Genomic DNA, 23,450 nt, shown 5'->3' with positions numbered 1-23,450 from the left:
ACTTTTTTGATCCAAAATTTTAAAGTTCCATAATCTCAACCCTCTAAATTTAGAATTTTTAAAAAAAAAAAAATTATAAATGTTATTTTTTTAATTTCTTTCTTCAGCATCCATTTTAATATTTAGTGAATGGAACAGTTTTTGACATCCATCTTAGAGATGGACGTTAGATGGACAAGGGACTGCATGGTAATAGATGAATCGCCTAACTCACTATAATCATGTCCATTTCAAAATGGGTAGTTGTAAACGTGTCATTGAATAGACACAAAGTTCCAAAAAAAAAAAAATTTATTGGATTTCGTAACTCACCCCAAACCATCCAATTTGACATTTAATGAGTGTCTCACTTATTTCTTTTGATTGAATTTCAAAAATCCAAAATGCCCATGATCATGAGTTGGAATGATATATATTTTTACATGATCTTGATAAACAAGTGAGATTTTAAATAGTTTATATTATAGTTGTAGTTTAATAAATTTTAAAAATTGAATAAAACAACCAAAGATAAGTCATTAACGTTAAAAAATAATAATAATATTATTATTATTATTATGTCTAAAGGGAAGTCTTTGCTGGTGGTTATACACCGCTTAATTATGAGGGTGATCCCTCATGGCGTGTTTTTGTGGGAAATTCCTTTCGGGGAGAGTGATTTTCATTGACCAATTTGATTTCCCAGGTTCGTTTCATGGCAAAAGTGCCGCTCAAGAAGCCGCTATACGAATTGGGATGATAGCATGGGAAAGTGGTTTCATATCCTCCGAGATATGAAACCGACATGCCAGAAATATCCCTCCTTAGGAAAGATATTCATTGAACTAGGGCTGGCAATGGGCGGGGCCAAAGGGATGAGCCAACCTTGGCCCTAGCCTGAGCATGGCCCCATAGGGCTGGCCCTAGCCTTAACCTGGCCAAAAAGCCCCTTGCCCTAGCCCTAGCCTAGGACCAACACTAGCTCTATCCAAGCCAGGCCAAACAAACAAATAAATAAATAATAATAAAGAAAAAGTTGGGAGGGTCGGGTTGGCCTTGGCCCAGGCTCAGCCGCCATACCCAAGGTTGTAGTTGCCCGGCCGCCCTAGTTTTTTAGGGCTGGGCTGTAAGGGGGTGGGCCGGGTGACCAGGCCCATTGCCACACCTACACTGAACCTAATGTGCCCTCAAGGAATTCCAAGCCTAATCACACCATATGTGCTTTAGTTGTCAAAACTCAACAATTCTAGCGCTTCAACTTAAATCCCAATCAATAAGGAGATCCCATATTTACCCCATGATAAACAAATAATATCAAAACCTCCAATTAGACAAAAAATTGTTACTAAGATTTGAGGCCTAGGAGAGAAAAATTACAAAAAAAAAAAGACTTAAAAATAGCCTTAGCAAATAATTTTAAGATCTTCAACTTGCATTTTGAAGCACCTAAAACTGAAGATATGGATGAAGAGTTATGCTCTTTGGGTAATAATTGCATCAATCTCCCCCACTTGGGAAAACCTGTCCTCGACTTTGATTCACTGTGTCCATAGGGAACTTTAGTAATTGGTGGTGTAGAACTTTAGTAATTGGTAGTGTAGCCCACTCTTATTCTTTGAAAGCTCATCTTCAGAAAGACTCATCTTGGACCAATCAATCGAATGTTGATTAATACGCAATCAATTTAACACTACTTAAAAACGGTTCTTCTGTTTAGAAAAAGAATACGAAAGTATATCCAACATTTCATTAAGCCTAGGTATGGGAAACCTATACTCGGCAGCCTGTTGAAACCACAATTGCCGCCAACATAGCATCCATAAGCCGTTCTTCCTTGGCATAAGAAGAGATGGTAAAACACATAGGCACATGCTCTCATGTAGCAACCCTACACCTATCCTGCTGACGCCACCCGGTAACATCTTCAAAAAAATTAACTCCCTAATCCATTTAAAAAACAGGTCGGTGCCCGGCTTCCACACTAAATTACCCAAAAATAAATAAAAAATAGTAGCTTGGTTTCAAAGAGTACCAAATCAATGCAATATTGTATACCTCTCGAAACAGTCGAAAGTAATCCAATGAGATAAGCTCTCAGGGGAAGCACGATTTTTTTTTCTTCAATAGAAGAATCTAAATTTTCAGCATTCCCATGCAAAGGCCTCCACTCCCTTTTTACACGTACAATAATCAAATAAAACAAATTTAGTTCTTTTAAACTGCCCAACCATGAATCCCATCTCCTATAGAACCACGAGCCTAATCCTATTCCCACATTCTCCCAGCCTTAGTCTGTTCATCTCTCTCTCTCAAATCTGAAACTCCATGAATAAGGAAATATAAGGCAACGTAAATGATGAACTATCTTTTGACAATTCAATAAGAAAAAAAGTTTATATAGAGCTGAGGCTCGAAACAATCAAATTAGTGCCCACCTCAAATTTCACAATAAGAGGTTGTTTTGATGTCCAAATATCTTCAAATTATTGTCGTGTCAAGCTCTCGCCCTATAGGTGGTATATTGCCTATGGCTTATGTGAGGCCAACATGGTAGTTGATGCCCTCGTTAAGATAGCATCGGTTTATCAAGCGCCACAATTTGGCATAGTCATCCGCCATACTTTCTCTCTTCTCTTATGACATGATTTGGCGTCCTATTATAGGGTTGTATAATAACATGTTATTCCTTTTTCTTTAATGAAAAATCGGGTAGGGGCCTTCTCCCCCACTCACTTATCCAAAAAAAAATCCTCAAATTGATCATGTCGAATCAAGATGCATGGACATGAGAAAAAATGAATTTCAAGTTTTGGAAATAGTGCATCTTATAACGCATTTTTTGACCATCAATTTCAAGATTTTCAATTTTCCATAGACCTACTCGATCTACACTATTTTTTAAGCTTTAAATGTTTTATAACTAAAGATGAAAATATATCTTATGGTTATCATAAAGATTTTTATTTTTAGTATGTATTTAAAGGGAATAAGGCATTTTTTTTTATGAAGGTTAATTTTGAGAAAGAATGAAATTTTCGGATCTTATAAAGAGAATTTTTGGAGTTGACTCCCTTGTAAATCCTGAGAAGATACATTCTCTCAACCATTTAATTTTGTTTTTATTTTTTTTATTTTTCTGCGAACAAGTTGAAAGGATCCCATGCTTGCTCTCTGTCCTGCCATCTCAAGTTCGTGCCTAACCTCTCCCACTCCACGCAATTTCGGTAAAAAAAATCCAAGAGAAGTTGCTTTTCAGGGCTACGACAATGAAATTGGCTAGTGGCAATATTTTTTGTTTTTCATTTGCAATCTCTAAATCACCATAAAGGGTTCACTTTGATTACAATAAACTCTAATCTTGATTTAGAAAATTTATTTATTGAAGAAGATCTTATGTTTTTCTTTGATGGCAAAAAATCTTACATGAAATTTGTTAATAAACCTCAAATCAAAATCTGTGAACAGAACCTTACAATTCCGAGGCATAAGAAAACTGAGTAAAAGTTGAAAATCACAGTAAATGCTTATATATGTATGCGTGAGTGAGGAAAAAAAATGATGTGATTTCAAAAAAAAATTAGTGATGGCAGCAAATCACCTAAAAAATAGATAATCTAATGATAATGTTATTTTTCAATGGAAATTATCTGCTAATCTTGAGATGATATTATTTTGTGATTTATATAAAGAATATTATTTTATAATAATAATTTTTCTTTATTTATGTTATTGGACATATTACTTTGTAAAACAAATAAAACCATGTAAATCAAACATATTGTTTCACGTAATGTTTTGTAAATCAATAAATAAGTGCATAAATAAAAAACTATGACAAAATACATACTGAAATGGACAAAAATAATAACACAAAAGATCCCATAGTACTTATTGTTGGAAATTCTAGTCATTCAAGCCCTTTTATTCGAAATACCTAATTATTATGGGCATAAACATATTAGATAATAATATCATGGTCTTGACATAGAAGGAGCCACATATATATAAATATTAATAGGTCTTTAGGGGCCTAATTCATCCTAATGGGAGTTTTAACAGCTAAGTGACAACTTGTCAAAGCTCCCAATGCTTTTTAAGGTGGTTAACGATAGGAGTTACCACTTGGATCTAGTATCAAAGTGACGTAGGCGAATTCGAAGAAACATAAAAAATGAACCTTTTGATGGCATAAAATTGAGTTTGAAGTTTCCCACATAATTTTCTATGGGAGTTCAAGGGTATCCATATTTGATGAATTTGCATTAATTCCCAATCTACATATCAAGATCTGTTTCTTGAGGAATTATCTTTACCACGAATAACATTTGATCCAACAAAGAAAAAGAAGGTTGAAGAAGGCATTTTTTATGCTGAATTCATCTTGTACAATTTAAAACTCAATGGCGAGTTTTCTCTAACAAGGGGATAATGACGGAGAGAAAATTCTTCTTATTTTTTATTTTTATTCAATTTCAAAGATGTATAGTTTTAGTTTTAGTTTTAGTTTTAGGTTTTTTTAGTTTTTTTGGGATTCTAAGGTTTTTATTTTTATTTATTATACAATATTTACATTTACTGATGTTCATAGTTATTGTTCATGTTTTACTGGTCACATGGGTATTTTTGAAATTATTATATTTTTTAGGGGTATTTAAGAGTCTTAAATGTTTACTTAGATCTCAAATTAACTTAGGGTTTCATAACCTTATAAAAGGTTGGATGTCATATTTTAAAAGATACCTTATTGGAATAAGGTTTATTTTATGAAAGAATAAAATTCTTCTTATCTTGGCTTGATTTACAGTCGTGTTCTTTCTATATTATTGTTGATCTTACTTGATTCAATAAAATGGTGGATTCAATTCCCCACTTTTTTTCGCTACATGCGATACGAAATCCAAACAGTCAAAACTCCCAATTAATTAGACCACTAAAGACCTAGTAATATTTATATCTATGCGTGTCTATTTTCATATCAATACCATGATATTATTAACTAATATGTTTATGCCCATAGTAATTAGATATCTTGAATAAGCGGGCCTAAAATGTTACAATTTTCAAAACTTATTTTCCCCAATTTTTTGAATTTATGTGTTGTTGAAATTTGGCAACTATTAACTTATTGCTATTTGTTAATTTGCGCCAAGATGTTGAAAATCATATTCGTTTGGCACTATCTGTTGCTGTTTTTTTTATGTTTTCTATGTTCCATTTAAATGGAAGAAAAAGTTTGTATAAGGATCTAACTTATAATGTAGAACTACGAATGCCCCTCAAAAACCCATTGGAAAAGGTAGTTTTAATGTTGAAAAACCCTTTGATTGATCATCTCAACATCGAGATGTATGACTATGAAAAATAAAAAGATTTTAACGCTCATAAATAATGCATTTTATAACATATTATCTACACCGTCCATTTTTAAGATTTTCATATGTTTATAGATCTACTTGATTTTAACCATTTTTTATATTTAAAATTTTATAATTAGATATAAAGATAGATTTTGAGATAATCCTAAGAACATTTTACATCAAATTTACATGCCATGATAAAATTTGAAGGTGCACCTTAACACTACACGTACGAGTGCATCTGTATGCAAACTGCACCCTTAAATGGAACTCTAAAACTTGAGTCTAGATATGACATGCAAAAGTCAAGTGGCTATATTATATCATTTTTCAAAACTTATAGTCGTTTATCACACATTTTGTTGACTACATATGCAAACAAAAAAAAAAAACATAATTTCTCAATTTCTTTGTATATTTCTAGTAACTAACAATTTGTGAAACTTACATTTTTGACAAACCTTATTGCATAGTTAATTTCATTATCATTTTCCTTTTTGTTTGTATTAAAATTATTTGTATATTGGAATTGTTTGGATATGGGAAAACCAAAAGCCTTTGTCCAACATTCCTACACCATCACCATCTGTCAATTTATGCTTCGAGTATCATGTTTCTAACCTTGATGGTTTTGGCATAATGGGAGATCCACCTAATGTTTCTGACCTTAAAAAGAAAATGCTAATGCCATTTTTTTCATTTTGGATGCAACATATTCTCCATGCGTAATTTTGAGAACTTCACTAGGCTTCTCCTTCCCCTAGAAGCTTACTTCTTTACAACTCACCTGCACTCCAAACCAGTGTTCGAGAAATCGAACCGGGCTTGGAAACTGGCCAAGGGAAAGTTCAACGGCTAGTTCAATCGGCCTAACTGGACAAGTCCCAGTCGGTCAAAAAGTAGCTAAAATAAATAAAAAATATATGAAAAGTATAGTTAAAGCATGATTAGACAAAGCACATCCGAATGAAGTTGAAAATTAGTTAAAAAAATAAATTTATTGGTTAGGGGTATTTTTTAATTTTTAAAAAAATATAACAAATATAAAAAAAAAAGTATTTATGAGCAAAACACTTTCCAATCTTTTCCAAAATGATTAAAAAAAAAAAAGTAATAACACACCACAAACAAATCCCTTATTTTTTGAGATTTTATGTTATTTTATGAATACTTTTTAAAATACCCAACTGGATCACTAAAACCTGCCAATGCCCGATTCCGATCTAACCAGCTTGTTCGAAGTTAAACGGGCCAATATGGCGAGCACTGTTCCAAACTACCACATTTGTAGTTTGGACATGACAAATGGTACGGCCGCATTTGTACGGAGGTTTCAAAGAGATTACCCTATTATTAATAAAATTGATAGTGAGATTTGATGGAGTGACCCATGGCAATTGGTGTTCATGCGATAGGGTTGATGTTAATGTTGTGGAGTGGGCACCCTTTGCAATTCATGCAGCTCTATATACTTTTGAAATTTTGCAATTGCTAAGGCATCATTAACTCATGAATGATGTTGTATGGCTATTTACGAATTAAAGGTCATATGGCCCAATTTTTGTACATTTTATTTTCATAGCAAGTTTTGGGTTCCAATTTGGTTCCTTTGCTAGTTATCAATATGAAATATTCTTTTGTCAAATCAAATTTATGGTGGTTTCTTTATTAATTCTCTTGTTAATGTTTTTAGTAAAAGTGCTTTGTAAGTCAAGGATGAAGTTCTACATTTGCGTCCCTGGATGCATCACATATCCATTTCTAAGGATGTACGTGAAAACGTGTTAGTCCTACATAAAAACAAACTCAATTGTCTACTTTTATTATTCAGAAATTATCATTTAAAATTTTAATTTTTTTATTTTTACATATTAATGCTCCCCACATTAAAGGTTACATATTCCCCAAAAGTTTAGTTCAAAATCCAGCTCAAAAATGAATTATGGAGAAAGAGCGCATATATAGATGTGTTGGCTTATGTAAAAAAATCGTGTCCATGTTTTTATGGCCTCTATTGTTACATTGTCAGTCTATCTGATAAATGGCAAAAATATTCTTTTTTTTTTAATTTTATTCAATTTCAAATGACGTATATTTTGATTTTAGTTTTAGAATTTATTTTTAGGATTTTTAAGTTTTTTTCAAGGGATTCTAGGGTTTTTCCTTTTATTTTTTATTTATTGTTCATAGTTATTGTTACTGAGTACTATTCACATGGGCAAAATTGTTATTATGGATTTCATGTTTAAGTTAGGATTTTTGGGTCATTATAATTATTATATGAGCATTTAATGTCCTTGAACATTAATATTGTTGGTTAAGAGGTGTGTGGGGGATAGATGGATGATTATATGTGATTTACATATCTAAATAAAATGAAAAGCTCAGGCTTTTAGGGTGTGAGGAAAAAACCCTAGGGTTTCTCCTAGTTATTAATGGTGTTTGGCTTGATTTCTTGTTGATTTACTATTTCATTTAACTTTCTTACATTAATTTGGTATTAGGGCTTAAGTTTCCTTCAAGAACAAAGCCAAAAAACTACATGCAAGCTTACTGTTTGATAATTCATGGCCAAATATTGCCAAATCAGTTTAGATCTTGCTGATCTTAGTGAGTTTGTGCTAATGTTCTGCTTAGAGTTTGTGAAGGGGCTTTCACAGACCCACTTCATGATCCCATATATTAAGAAATTGAGGAACTTCAAGGGCAACTTCAAAAGTTGGCTCATTAGTTTATGAGCACCATTCATGGCGATGATCATTCTGGCCAATAAGATGTCAACTACCACTCTTTTCACCTATGTGCTCTGCTTGAAGATTCGAGTGAAGATAAAAATCATAGTGATCTAGACAAGGGGAACATTACTCTAGGATTTTTTGTTTGAATAAGGATATTTTTTATTTGTGACGTAGGTTATATCCAAAATTAGTAGGTTGAAGATTGACATATGCTACCATTATTTGATATATGCTTAGATGAAGAACAAGATTTCGTAGAAAATCGAATCTTTAACAAAGAAAAAGATTGAGGACTCTACGGAGAATCAATAGATGAAGTTATTGCTTTAGTCATTGAATCCAATTCACATGCCCAAGATGCATCCATGATGTATTTTTGGGTTGAGCCTGGGCAATTTTAACAATGTTATATGATTGAATTGATGTAATTTCAAGTAGCTCATATGGCTAATCAGTCACTGTCAATATATAATGACCCTTTTCTCGAGGGTTTCTCAAAAGTCTTTATGGATATATCAATTAACTAACTCAATTCTAATGCACAATCATTATGTTTTAATTAGTATAATAACCTACAAGTTTACAATATCGAGGTGGAAAAACTCGAGGACGAGTTTCTCTAACTAGAAGAAAATGATGGGCGGTAAAATTATTCTTATTTTTAGATTATATTCAATTTCAAATAATTTATATTTTAATTTGAGTTTTGGAGTTTTTAAGTTTCGTTAGGAATCCAAGGGTTTTTTATTTACTATTCACAGTTAATATTCCCAAAAACCATTCATGTATATTATTCATGGGCTAATATTCACAAAGACAAAATTGTTATTATGAAGTTTGTGTTTAAGTTAGAACTATTTTTTGACAATTTAATTATTGTATGGATATTCAATATCCTTTAACATTAAATATAATTATTTAAGATGTGTGAGGCACCTAGAGGGTGAGTCCACATGGTTTACATATATGAAAATAGAACGAAAAGCTCATGCTTTTGGTACCCGAACTCGAGTGTGAGGAAAAAACCTTGGGGTTTATTATAGTTATTGTTGATGGTTGGCTTGATTTCTTGTTGATTTTATTGTTTCCCTCTTATATATATATATATATATATAGTAGCGTAGACCCACAAGCCTACAAGTACATATGAGCCCAACAGCCTAAATTGAATATGGGTCAATCCAATTATCATGATTTCATTTTATATTTTAATTTTAATTTTTTTATGTAAATCTAAATCACTTGAAATTTTGGACGTGTGTCTATAAAAAAAAGAGAATCCAATAAAAATATCAAAAATATATTTTGTGAAAAATATATTGATAGCCTCGGAATGTTTCAAGGGTATTTTAGCCAATATATATTTTACAAATTATTTTAAAATATTTTTATTAGGTGTGTCTTTGATGAGAAGAATGGACGACTGAAATTCCATATGATTTGGATTTATATAAAATAATTAAAATTAAAATACGAAATGATATCATGTCCATCAGATCTCCCCATATTCAACATAAGTCGTTTGACTCATATGTAGTTATAGGCAAGTGGGCCTACACTAGCATTTTCCGATATATATATATATGACGTACGCACATTGCTTTTCGTTTTAGATATGAGTGTGTGCATGAAACTACAAAGCAGGTTGCTTCTTCTATTTTGTTTTGATACGAATTCTCAGATGAGGTTTGTATAAGCTGAGCACCTTAAAAAATGAAAGTGATGCACCCCCAAACCTTGTTGAAAAACGTCGTTTCAGAGTCTAAAACTTTATGATTGCCTCAAAATCTATTTGTACTATTAATTATAAAATTTAAAGTTCTAAAATTGGTGCAAATCGAATAGATCTATAAATACTTAAAAATGAACAATCCAGATAATATATTACGATTTTAATATTTGAAATCTCTTTTTTCTCATACCTAACATCTTGAGGTCGAAATAATCAACGAATGAGTTTTCCAATATCTGAATAATCTTTTTTTTTTTGAGGTGCACCTATATAAGATTGACACCTTATATAAACTTTCTCTTTTAATATAACTTATTTGTGAGAGAGGGAGGCCACAAGCAACAATAGCAAGCAATTGTCAAAAGAAGACCTTACATACCAAAAAATATCCAAAATTAATTACAATGTCATGATTCTAGACAACAAAAAATATCAGTCATGCAAACAATCGTCAAAAGATGTCGAAGCAGTTACAGGCTTACAGTTAATGGGTGGAAGTGTAATTAGGCAAAAATTAAGGTATATTTCTAATAACTTCAATGACAAATATATGAAAACTTGAAAATCTTGAAATTGATGGTCTAAAAATGCGTTACAAAATATACTATTTCCAAAACTTGAAATCCATTTTTTTCCCATGTCCATGCATATTCATGTTAATATGATCAATTTAAAGATATTTGGGCATCAAAACAAATCTCTTGTAATGAAATTTTTGATGTAGGCTCTAATTTGATTGTTTACAGCCTCAGCTCTATATAAACTTTTTCCATATATAAATTAGAATACCCATGAAAATTACAAGGGCATTTTGGTCATTCATTTTACATAAAAATTTATTATTTTTCACCAGTTCGCCCTAATCTGTGATGGTTCATCGAAAAATATTTTGTAGAAAAAATAAAAAAGAAAGCCGTATTTGACATGACATTGTGTTATGAATAATCGTTGCTATTCGATTCAAAGCGAACGGTTAAGAAGTTGGACCACATGTAAGTTATGTAGTTGGGTCACATAGAAACATTTCACTTTTTTGAAAAAAAAGACCAATGTGATCTTGCAGGGATATATATATATATATATATATATATATATATATATATATATATATATATATATATATATATATATATATTATTACCTCTTTCCCTTTGGTAAATATCACTTACAAGTAGTTTTATTCCAGTAACTATTGGTTCAAAAAAATAATACAAGCAAAAACTAGGACCTTAAAAAAAACCTTTGATACCACTAAACCAATTTTCTTTAAAGAAATAAATAGCCATAATTCTTATGCTTGGGAGTATAAAGACAATATAATTAAATATAACGATATTACCTCAACAGGGCTTATTACACCCCACACCACGTCACCACCATCCGATAACATGGGATCAACGATCTACCTTCAATCTCAACCGGGAAAGCAAGTTTAGGCCAAGCCCTCCAATGGAACTATAAACTCTTACTGATCACAAAACTCAAACTTAAGTACAAACCTACAAAACATCTTCTTACTACTACTATCGAACCCTTTAGATCATCAAACTAAGATGAGAGAGAGATAACACCATCTAGGTGGGGCGTGCCCCTTACGTCAACCTAGAGAGAGAGATGGTCTAAGAGGTGGGGCGTGACCCATACTATAATCTAGAGAGAGAGCTTTTAGGGTTGGGTTGTGCCCCTTATAGTTACCAAAGAGAGAAAAAAAAATATTTAGAGAGAGAAGAGAGTTTTTTTTTGTAGAGATTTATGGGCAAGTGGTCCTCTATTTATAGTGCAAAAATATGATTATAGTTTATTAAGGTTTTTCATGGCTTGTCTCTTCTTGTGAGATTGAATATAAATTATCGTGGGATGAGATTGAATATAAATTATTGTGGGTGACTTGTGGGATGAGATATTTGAGCCCTCCATTCCATAGATGGGCATCAACATCATGGAATGTGCTAGAATCTGTATCCCCCTTTTCTAAACCATTTTTTCCATCAATATAAAATAAATAAAATAATTCTAAATATAATAATGTACATACCAAATTAATGCACTAGCCTTCTCATGCTTTCCAAAAATCCATACAAAGCTTCTTCAAGCCCATAGCTTTCCGAAACACATAACAACTTGGCCTTCAAGCCAAAGTCACTAATCAAACAAAATAGAAAGCCCCTAAATGGGTGGGGCATGCCACCTATGAGAAGATCTCACTGGCCCCACCATCTAGGCCATGGTGGTCCCATGTGCACAATGGGTCCCAATGCAATTTTAAATATTTTTTAAAAACTCAATAAAATAATTTTAGAATTTATTTGAATATTTAAATCAATATATTTATTTTTATAACTAAAATTTTGATAAATAAAATATCGATATTTCTAAAAATAAATAAATAATAATTCTAAAATCATATATATCATAAAAAAAACATAATTAAGTTTATTAGATGATAAAATGATATAGGAATTAAATCAATAAATATTGGGGCACTCCACCTTCAACTATGGACTACGGTCTACAATTGCTTTATCAAATTGACCTAGTGTTTACCATGACTCATAGTCCATACAAGGGGCTCATTAGTCATCAAAGTCTGGCCGATGAGTCAAGGGGTCGTAATCCTAGTTTGTAGATTTCAGGTTCTTCCCTAGAGACGTACTAAGGTCACCTAGACCTAATGTGACTACAGCTCCGATCGCGCATAGGGGCATCTCTCCCACATGCATAAGCTTCACCCTGAACGATAATTCGCTTTCTTGAATCGACTATCATATATGCATGCCATGTGGTGATACATGGATGAGGTATTGAGCCTCGTCTCCGAAGGCCACTATCACACATAAAGGTTTACACAATCCATCAGCTAACTCATCAGGGCATACTTCGACATCATCAAAGGATGACATATTAGAATCTTTACTAGATAGTTTTCTATGCCAAGGTAACATAAGTTTTTTCCAATCGACTGGTCTAGTTCAAAAAACTCAGTTCGGTATCAGCGAATGTTATTTGCTTAGTATAATCCACGATGGACCACACTTTCACTGAGTTCATGTTCTGTTATATCAAAATGTTTTATTACAACAACTCATAAGGCCTTTAATGGCCACACTCACCCAACATTTTTTATATGTGAACTCTCTAGTTCTCTCCCCCCTCTCCTCTCTCTCTCTCTCTTTCTCTCTCTCTCTCTCTACTTTGCAGAAAGGGCCAAGAACGGCCCGAGCTAACCCAGCCCAAGTATGCTCTATCTTGTTCTTTTTTGAAACTCTCTCTAGTATTTTATGAAACTCTCTCTCTCTCTCTCGTATTCTTATGAAACTCTCTTTCTCTCTATATGTCTTTTTAATTTGTTTAATTGAAAAAACTGTGATTCCCCATTGCAGAAATGCCTGCGCTATCAGAGACATGGGTCCAAGAACTCCAATTTGAATTTGTTTAATTTGAGAAAACTGTGATTCCTTGTGATTCCCCTTTGAAGAGAATGCCCGAACTATCAGAGACAAGGGCCCAAGAACCCGCCTCCAATTTGGATTTGAAGAACATGTATGCTCTCCCCTTGGTTTATTTTCTCTCTCTATCTCTCTCTCTCAAATGTTTCTTTAATTTGGGAAAGGTTTTTTATGAAACTTTCTGTCTCTCTATCAAAAGTTTCTTTAATTTGAAAAATTGTGATTCTCCTTTGCATAAAGTGCCCGAGCTATCAGAGACCGGGGTCTGAGAACTCATCTCTCCGATTTGGATTTGAGGACCAAGTACGTTCTCCCTAGTTTTTAATGAAACCTTCTCTCTCTCTCTCTAAATTCTCTCTTTCTCTCTCTCAAGTATTTATTTAATTTGAGAAAATTGTGATTCCCCAAAAAGTGGTCAAGCTATCAGAGACAAGGGTCCAAAAGCCATCTCCGATTTGGATCTCTTTTGCAGAAACTTGCTGAGCTATCAGAGACAAGGGTCCAATAACCCATCTCTCCAATTTGGATTTGAAGACCAAGTATGTTTTCCCTAGTTTTAATGAAATTCTCTCCCTCTAAATTATCTTATTCTCTCTAAAATTTTTTTCTCTCTCTCTCAAATGTTTATTTAATTTGAGAAAACTGCGATTCCCCAGAAATTGGCCGAGCTATCCGAGACAAGGGTCCAAAAACCCCTCTCCGATTTGGATTTGAAAGCCTAGTATGCTCACTCTCTCTGGTTTTTAATGAAACTTTATCTCTCTCTTTCCTTCAAATGTTTCTTTAATTTGAGAAAACTGTGATTCCCCTTTGCAAAAAATGCTTGAGCTATCAGAGAGAAGGGTCCAAGAACCGATCTCCGATTTGGTTTTGAATACCAAGTATTCCCTCTCCTTGGTTTTTAATGAAACTCTCTCTATCTCTTTCAAATCTTTCTTTAAGTTGAGAAATTGTGATATCCCCTCAAGAAAGTGCCCAAGCAATAAGAGACAAGGGTCCAAGAACCCATATCTGATTTGGATTAGAAGACCATGTATGCTTTCTTTAATGAAGTCTCTCTCTTTTAAATGTTTATGTTTCTTTGATTGATTCTATGATTTGTTTAATTTGAGAAAACCATGATTTCCATTTGCAGAAAGGGCTTGAATTATCATAACCGGCGGTCCACAAGAGCATAGTCTCGCGACTAGTTTCTTGTGGACAACAATTCGACGAAACTGACAATTACGTCTGAGTGACTAAGTTGAAGTTCAAGGTCATGCGGTTGAAGTGCCGATCGCCTCAAAATTGGGCACGAACGCAACCTCATGGGCCTAGAAGACCCTTTTCTACACAAGCCACAAAGATACGCCAAAGTATTTGGCACCAACCTAAGTGGCTGAATGTGCCTTCGTGAATATTGATATGCAATTGATATATTTCACCTTTTCCTCGAGTTTCCTCTAAACTCTATAATTAATTAGACAGAGTTCTTCATCTACCCATAAATTCAAACTGAACTTTTTATATTAGCTAAAGTTTTGTTAATATTTAAAATATATATTAATTTACTTTCTAATAACTTAAATTTTTTTATATATTTTCTAAAACCAAAGACGGCTAAAAAAACTCACTTTTCATCCCTCAATGCTTGCTCCATGGTTATTTTTCAAAGATGGGCAATGTTCAAGAAGGCGGATGTAGCTGCATAAGGGGCTAGATATACTTGGGCGGCCTAAGGGTTTGGGTATAGCCATATGTTGTTTTGTGCGTGTATGTGCATGCACACATAAGTGTGTGCGTGAGGTCTTGTAATAAATTTATAAAGACCGGCCTCTTTTTTTATTTATTTTTTCTTTTTGATATGTATTTGTGAGAGAGAGGTTTCAAACACTTAGGAGATATAGAGCGAAAGGGGAACATTGTATCGAATACTTGAAGGGAGCATATGAATCCGTGTGTATATTTGTGTGTGAGAGAGAGGCCATACATCGAACACTTGGAATGCGTCTTTTTTTTCTTCTTATCATATGTAGAAAGTAGATGGGATTCGAGAGAGAGGAAAAAGAGACGAGCAATACCGGGCATTCTTCATTTTATTCCGATAGATTTGAATTTATTTATTTATTATTAAGGGATGGCACTAAACGCTTGCCTAGGCACTTGCCTTAGCATGCTTGCCGGGACCCCACCACCTAAGCAGTTCGTAAGCTAGGCCATCTAAATGGCAAGGCGGCCGAGTTTTCGTTCATTAAAGATAGGATACGTTATAATGGGTAATTTAAAAAAAATAGTATGCAATAAGACCTTATACTATTAGTACAAAAAAGGTTCACATTTACCGGTAGTTGTTAGATGTGTGAACTACCCCTGAGGTTAGGAGTGGCACATGGCTCAGGTCAACCAAACATGAGTTCAGGTTTGGACCCAATGGATCGGTTCATCTATTTGACCTAGACCTTACTTGCCTTAGGTCAGGTCTCGGTCCACCGAGGGCCATAATATTTATGCATAAAACATGTAATATAACACACAACTTAATTTAGACCCACCAATGACCTAGACGTGACCCGGGTCTGGGTTCATTTCCCACTAGGACATAGTCAAAAGTGAAGAGCACACCGCATATCCATTTGGCGGACTCACTTAAAAATCAGGATTACATCGTCATTGGGAAAATTGTTTTGGGTTTTCTAGTCTTCATTTGCTCACGATAAATACTGAGGAGTACACCCACCTATATCTATCTCGTTTAGTTTGCTTGGAGTGCCCTACCGCTTGTTTGGGTTCAGTCTCTCATCTGTTTTTGTTTGCAGACGTTTCTCTCTCTTCAGACCTAACCCTAGTTTTTTGTTACTGCGGCTTCAAGGTTTCCCTATGAAAATTCTCTGCCTTATCTTTTATTTCTTCTCTCTTTTATTTGCCTGTTATGTGTACTATCAAAGATAATACCCAAGTTCATCTTGGGTATTTTATTTGTGGTTGGCTTTTAGTATGCGATCTCCGAAACCTAAACCCCAACACAAATGGAAGTCCTTGCCGCTGTTGTCAACGGTGTTTTATTTGGGTTGGAACTTCTTGTGATTTTAAAACCCTAGGTTTATTGTGTTGCTTATTAGTGATTTCTTTAAACCCTAGATCGTAGTTTGAATGATTTTCGTATTTGGATACCCATCTCTTGGTTTGAAACTGGGTTTTTCCATCATTTGCTTGTTGATTTCGAAGGGTTTGATTTATTGGGTTGATTTTGGCAGAATGGGTGAAGCAAAGGACAATGATACGTACCAGGAGGAGCTTCTCGACTACGAAGAGGAGGAGGAAATAGCCCCCGATTCCATCACGGCCAAAGGTGCCAGTGAATCGGTCAAAAAGTAAGATTCTTTGAGCTTTACACTTATTTTCTTTTTTTGTTTGAGTTTTTTTTTTTTGGCTTTTGGTGTTTTTATACCTTTTCTATCTTTTCATGTATCATTTTTTGCAGATATGCTAATATATTATTTTATTTTGTATTTGGTTTTGTGTTTTACAGTTCGTACTTATATCTAGTGATTGGGACAATCTACTTTTTTTTAGTGGACTTATGCTTTAATTCGGTAGATGCAGGGCTTGTATAGTGTTCAATTTTTTTTTTTGGTTTATAAGTGGGCTTATATTTGCTCGCTATTATTATGATTGCTTTTATTATTACTATCTTTCATTAGTTAACGCTGTTATTGATACTAGTTTAAAACCATAATTTGTGTTATTCTTATTATTATCGTTCTTATTTCTTGAGCTCCTTTTAATGTAAAAAGATGAACTATTTATTTTTATGAGTGGCTTAACCTATGAAAATTGACAACTGTCGTTCTCTCATTTCTGCTTATGAAACTATTGTGCATGATTAACGAATTTATTCTTTCACATTGCGTGTCCTAGTTCGTGTGACAAATTGTTTGATTCTTTTGCTCTTCTAATTGAAACATGTTGGAGGGTTAGATGAATGTTATAGTTTCTTTGTATTGTACCAGTTTGATATATATTTCCTAAAGACCTTTGTGCATCGGTGCATGCATTTGATGATGTTCTACATTTATCTGAATTTCACTTAAAATGCTTATTTTTATTTGTTATCATACTACAATATGATGCTGCTTTGTATATATTACAAAATTGATTCAATTTTGATGCATTGTGATGTGTTATTTTTTTTTTTTGAGAATTTCTGGAGTAATTTTTCAGTTGGAAATTATTGTTTTGGAAAAACAAATTATTATATAGAATTGAGAATATTGATTTTGTGGTGCCTGATTGAGTTCTGCGCCTGACTTGTGGTGCCTGTTTGAGTTGCTGCTTTGATTAACATAAACTCGATGTCTACCCCCACCTTACTGCCCTTGACACTGTGCCAACTCTGGCAATTGAGTGGGAATGAAAAGATGAAAGTGGGTTTCACGGGTGAGAGAGATTTCTTGGGAAAGTGTGATTATAGCCAGCACAAAGGGCCCGTTTGGATTCTCAGAAAGACATTGAAAAAATCTAGTTCCTGCAAAATTCATTTCCTGTGAAACATATTTCGTGAAAAATAGATTTTTTTTGTTTGGATAGCATTTGGATGCATCTTGGGGTTCCCTAAATTTAGATATATTGGCTTCTCATATTGATTACTGTCAAGGAACATTGTATCTTAGTGATCAAAAGATTATCAAGAAAAACGCCTCTAAACTTAAGGTCACCCGTCAAGGTGTATGAGATAGGGGTGGGAAAAAGGTCGGGTCGACTGTAGATCCGACTGGATTGGATTTGGATCCACCTCCGCTTGACCTTGACCTGAACCTGAAAAAATCCGGGTCCAGGTTTGTGTTCGGTTCGAATTCAGGCCCCGGCTTGGACCTTGACCTGACCTAGCTTGGTCATTATTTTAGATGCATTTATGATGCTTGAGAGGGGTTTGCTGCAAAAGATTTGTTTTGGAGATGGTTATGAGAAAATGCTCATAACAAAATGTCTCTATTTGTGGTGACATTTGCGAGCATTTTAAGGTGTTGGTAGTTAGTCAAAGGAAGCTGTATGGCTCCGTTCTATCCTTTATGTTCTGAGGGTTTTATGATTTCTATGTTGCTTAGATGTTGCTGATTTTCATTTTGCATGTGGTGACGTATTTTTTGGTTGCTTGTGAATGTAGGGGCTATGTTGGGATTCACAGTTCAGGATTTAGGGACTTTCTTTTGAAACCAGAACTTCTTCGAGCTATTGTGGACTCTGGATTTGAGCACCCTTCAGAAGGCAAATTCATCACTGATCATACATGCATTTATTTAATATCTCATGAAATGCTAGTAGATTTGTTTCTTTCAGTTTGTATCCTATCTCATCGTGGTGCTTTTTATAATGACTTCCTCTTGTGTCCATCTGTAAATGGTTAATTTGATATGATAGGTGGATTTCCCTTAGTTATGGGAAGTAATTATGACTGTTTTGTTATGATCATATGAACATTTTTTTGATTGAATAGGAATGTTGTTAGGTTCCAAGAAATAAATTTTGACTGAATATTTTCTATTTGAAATATTTGAACTTTTTAGAATGTATCAATGTTTTGTATGTTTTGCTGGCTTCATCATGGGATTCACCCTGGGATGTTGTGCTGCAGCGTCTAAATTAACTAGTCACCAAGTGTAAGCCTCAGTGATTCATTATTTTTATGAGGTGGTCCTTTTACATGAATAAGCATGTGGCCTTTTCATAATTGATGGGGTACTATACGAGTATTTTTGTACGTATCCCATATTAAGTTGATGCGGTATGTATTGAAAAGAACTTTAGAACATTTTTGTACTTTGGACATGTTTGTTATGGGGTTAAATAGGAGGCTTTTTTGGGATTGTTTTAGTTGTTGGAGTTTTATGTTTTGCTGTTTTTTTTTTTTGGAGAAACAAAATATATATATATATATATATATATATATATATATATATATATATATATATATATATATATATATATATATATATCTGTAATAGGATTTGTGTTCCATAAACCCAAGTCCTGGAGAATATGATACATGTCTTGGGTCATAGATTTTAGAGCTGAAAATTATATTCCGATTGGAAGAAGATTGTGTTTTCGAGCGTGTTTTCTTTTGGTTTCTATGCGTCTTGTCACTTCCCTCCTTCCCTGCTTTATGTGCATTAAGTATGCATAGCTGTTCAGGTTGAATTGGCAAAGTATTTTATGCAAAAATATCAATGATTCAATCTTTTTTGGTGTTTATATTTGGATCTTGTTGTATTAATTTGCTATTTATCCAAGAACATGTGTTGCATTGTGCTTGATTGTGTCATTCTTCTATATCACATTTTCCCTTTCATCATTTTTTCCCTTTATCTTATTGCTTGCTTGTATATGTTCAGGCATCTACTCTACCGATATGCGTTTTCTAGTTTCGTCTTTTCATTGCCTAATTGCCCATTTGAAGTCTTTACCTTTAGCAGCATGTAATCGTCTTAAACTCTTTGACAATATGATCGTTAGAAAGGGTAATAAATAACCCCTTTTCTGCAAAATATATGAAAAATGATAATTTTATTATATGTATATTTTGTTTGTATAGTCTAAATTTGTTGTTGCTAGTAAGTATAGTCGTAATAGATGAAAGTATAATGATAAAGGTGAACAGTTAAAAGCACCAGATTGCTCCTTAGCAACAAGAGAAAGATCAGGGTTGACAACTCCTGTACAATATGCTAGCCCCAATTTGGTGATTTTAGAACATGACAGGCTTGAAGTGGATCCAATTGAAGTGGATCCAAATAGGGTTCACATGATAGGGAGAGCATCGACCTTGCTCAAGACCAAGGTTGACAACTCTTCTGTACAATATACCAGCCCCAATTTGGTGATTGTAGAGTAAGACAGGCTTGACGTGGATCATAATATGGTTCATATGGTAGGGAGAGTGTTGATTTTTGGTGTATCTGAAATGTTGTCTTGCTAGGTTCATTAGCAATGGCATGTTGGATCATTAGTTGCAATTCAGTCAACTTAGTAGTCCATGGCCTGAGTTAGAACCAAGCCAGACAGCTGGAGCTTCATGCAGAGATTAATATGTTGATGAGAGTTAGGCGCTTTATATGTTATTAGTGGGTTGAACAGATACTAGTCTGATAATATTTTCACCAAATAGCGGATTTTTCTTGTTATAAGTAACTTGTATGTATTTTGAGGGGATATGGCTTTTTGTTGTTTGGTACCATATGTGCACCTTGGTTCCCACTATTTTTCTCAGTTATGTTCATCTAATGATGACCATATGGTTGTGTTGTTTGGCTACTTTTGTTCCTTTTTTCCCCCAAACTTTGTCTTTTGTTGGTTTCAGTTATAGTTATTTGTCTTTTGCCAACTATTGAAATTGCCTCTGGAAATATTTTTATTCAATTAATGAGGGGAAGTGATTTGGGACGGTTTTAAAGGGTCTTGTAATGATCTTTTTTGATTGTAGACATATTCTTTTTGGGAGTAAAAGAAGATGGTGATCTTTTTCCCGAACTTGTAGTGATCATAAACAACCAACGGTAACTTGGCTTTTTTAACGTTGTATGAACAAATGGATTGGGGCCTTCTTTTATGAAATGTCATTCTTGCCTTTGTAGGTGATGACATTCATTGAAAATTTGTCTTTACAAGAAAACTCAGGAGAGAGGGACCATTCAGTTCATAGAAAAGCTGGACACAGGACTGATTGTTACCTAACCTCTTACTTTATATATTTACTTCCCTTAATCACTTCCAATCCACATTTTGTAAATGCTTCATCATTTGCTCATGTGCATTGATTGTTTTCTGGTGGGAATTATCCGATATTCTTGTACCATTTCTGGTGGAGTTCCAACTTTTTTTAATCACAGATTATCTTTTACAAGCTTACTTGATCAGCAAGTGCTTTTTTTCTCTCTCCGTGTGGGACATATATTGTTTTATTTTGTGTTCTCAGATTTCTATTTAGTGGGTGCTGGTTTTGAGGCAAGGAATTTGGGAGCTGCAATAGCAATGTCGGAATGCTTGTGTTGTGGGCACTGGGCTTTGTTTCTGCATTAGGAATTCTGACTTTCAGTACGTTTGCCCCTGTGACAGTTTAATGAGTTTGATAGATGATTCCTTTTGCCTTGATCATATCATCTCTTAGCGGCCGTTTCAATCCTAATTTTGAGTGTGTTTGGTGGCCAAATACCATTGATGATAGAGAACACCAAAAGCTATTTCTCCATTTATTTCCTTGAGTCGTTTGGGTTCTGTTCTCCTGCTTATCATGGTTGGCTGCATGATCCCATTATGTTTGGCCTGCTACCTTTAGAGCTTTCCGAGTACCATCTGAGTTCAATCTATGCAAGCTATGTATAGTTCATGGATGCAACAGAGTTCAATCTATACAAGCTATGTATAATTCATGGATGTCGCAGGTGCCCTTTCTTTGGAGATAATAGCATATGTGTATATCTGGTGTTGGACGTCGAATCTGTTCAATTTTATGAAGCTTACTACATCATAGAAGGGCTGATTGGCTAGCATCTCAGTGCCTTTGTGTTTTTTCCCTCTCAGATTGCCAGAGAACATGTATTTTTCTGTGTGTAGGGTGGATTGGATCTTATTTATGCCAGTATTTTGTTTGAATGTGGATCTTATTTGTATTCTACTCAATTGTATTATTTTGTTTGAAGTTACCATCCTACATATTGCTGGTATACTCAAACTGTGTTGCCCTTGTGGAGTTATTATTAGAAAAAAGTAGTAAACCTCGTTCTAAAATGCGAGTAGTACATTTCTGGGATCCCTTTTTGCATATGGGATCTCAATTGTTCCTAGATTTAATTGAGCACGGTGGTTCTTATAATGTTACTTGCATTAGTATGTAGTGGTGAACTTTCAGAGAATGCTCTCCTGGTGGTAAACTAATAACGGAAGTTTATTGTGATAACATTTGAACGCTGGTAATTTTAATGGTGTTACTACTGTATTTTGTCTTCAAATGTGGATGTAGTGCTTTAAAATTGTGGATTTTTTCCCATTCTGTGCTGAATTTGACTTCCCTATGTATTAGTGTAGTCTCATTACTTAAATTTTGTAAATTTTTTGTTAACTTGCAGGTAATATCCTACTTCTATACTCCTGCATTAGGAGGCGATAATTGGTTTGGTAACATTTCAAATAAGGATACAGACGGTGATTTTGTACTTACTGAGGGTTTCCTTCGCTCCAATTTGTTTGGTACTCCATCAGTGCAACACGAATGCATCCCTCAGGCTATCCTTGGGATGGATGTCATTTGTCAAGCTAAATCGGGGATGGGGAAAACAGCTGTCTTCGTTCTTTCAACCCTGCAGCAGATTGAGCCAGTTACAGGTCAAGTTGCTGCGCTGGTTTTGTGCCATACGAGGGAGTTGGCATACCAGGTTAGATATCTAACCTGCATCTATTCTTTCTCATTTTTTTTTTTTGTTTTGTGAATTTTGTGAGAATGAACTAGGTGTGAGAAATCAGGTGAACATCTAAGATTATCAGAATTTGAACTGAAATTTACCTGATTCTTGCAGATTTGCCATGAGTTTGAGAGGTTCAGCACTTATTTGCCGGATATTAAAGTTGCTGTATTTTACGGTGGAGTGAACATCAAAACCCACAAGGAACTGCTTAAAAATGAGTGCCCTCACGTTGTTGTTGGCACCCCTGGGAGAATTTTGGCTTTGGCAAATGATAAAGACCTTAACTTGAAGAATGTCAGGCATTTCATTCTTGATGAATGTGACAAGATGCTTGAGTCTCTTGGTACGTATTTGCAGCATCCGTTTAATTTGGGAGGACCACTTGATTACCATTAGTTTGTTGCCATGGTCTTAGTAGTGGTGGGTTTTCTTTTTAGTTTCTTCATCCTTATCATCCCCATTTGGTTCTTGGGTGTATGTCTCTAGATATGCGGAAAGACGTGCAGAGCATTTTCAAGATGACTCCTCATGACAAACAGGTTATGATGTTCTCGGCTACGCTCAGCAAAGAGATTCGACCTGTATGCAAGAAGTTCATGCAAGATGTATGTCCTGTGGCCAGCTCACCTTCTCGAATTTATCGATCTTTTTATTATCACAGATATCTGGAGCAGCTATTAGATTGTAACATCGCTGAAGTTTAACAGCGAAATTGGATTCTTAGTGCTAGTATTCCATCTAGATTAGTGGGGTTTCTCTTT

General features: G+C 34.3%; 1 protein-coding gene and 1 long non-coding RNA gene across 3 annotated transcripts in view; both read left to right on the top strand.

Annotated features, from left to right (window-relative positions):
- The first annotated feature begins 12,940 nt into the window (after nucleotides 1-12,940).
- On the top strand, nucleotides 12,941-14,681 carry LOC148781934 (uncharacterized). The gene is made up of 3 exons (XR_016055857.1): nucleotides 12,941-13,040; nucleotides 13,187-13,346; nucleotides 14,388-14,681. It is a non-coding gene; the product is annotated as an uncharacterized LOC148781934 (long non-coding RNA).
- A 1,323-nt stretch (nucleotides 14,682-16,004) lies between these two features.
- UAP56A (DEAD/DEAH box RNA helicase family protein) overlaps nucleotides 16,005-23,450 on the top strand; it is a 34,677-nt gene continuing 27,231 nt past the window's right edge. Inside the window, exons 1-6 of one of the 2 annotated variants that reach the window (XM_006853920.4) lie at nucleotides 16,005-16,100; nucleotides 16,486-16,602; nucleotides 18,396-18,496; nucleotides 22,487-22,659; nucleotides 22,801-23,032; nucleotides 23,176-23,294. In XM_006853920.4, coding sequence (XP_006853982.1) covers nucleotides 16,487-16,602; nucleotides 18,396-18,496; nucleotides 22,487-22,659; nucleotides 22,801-23,032; nucleotides 23,176-23,294 — 741 coding nt within the window. In that variant the 5' untranslated portion in view covers nucleotides 16,005-16,100; nucleotide 16,486. Of the gene's footprint in view, nucleotides 16,101-16,485; nucleotides 16,603-18,395; nucleotides 18,497-22,353; nucleotides 22,660-22,800; nucleotides 23,033-23,175; nucleotides 23,295-23,450 lie in introns of both variants that reach the window. The other variant, XM_088867331.1, reaches the window with a different exon arrangement.

This window comes from Amborella trichopoda, chromosome 5 (assembly GCF_054954075.1).
Source record: "Amborella trichopoda isolate Santa Cruz 75 chromosome 5, AtrichopodaSantaCruz75HAP2 v2.0, whole genome shotgun sequence".
NCBI lineage: Eukaryota > Viridiplantae > Streptophyta > Magnoliopsida > Amborellales > Amborellaceae > Amborella > Amborella trichopoda.
The sequence above is the reverse complement of the archived record's forward strand: the minus strand, read 5'-3'. Positions and strand labels throughout refer to the sequence as shown.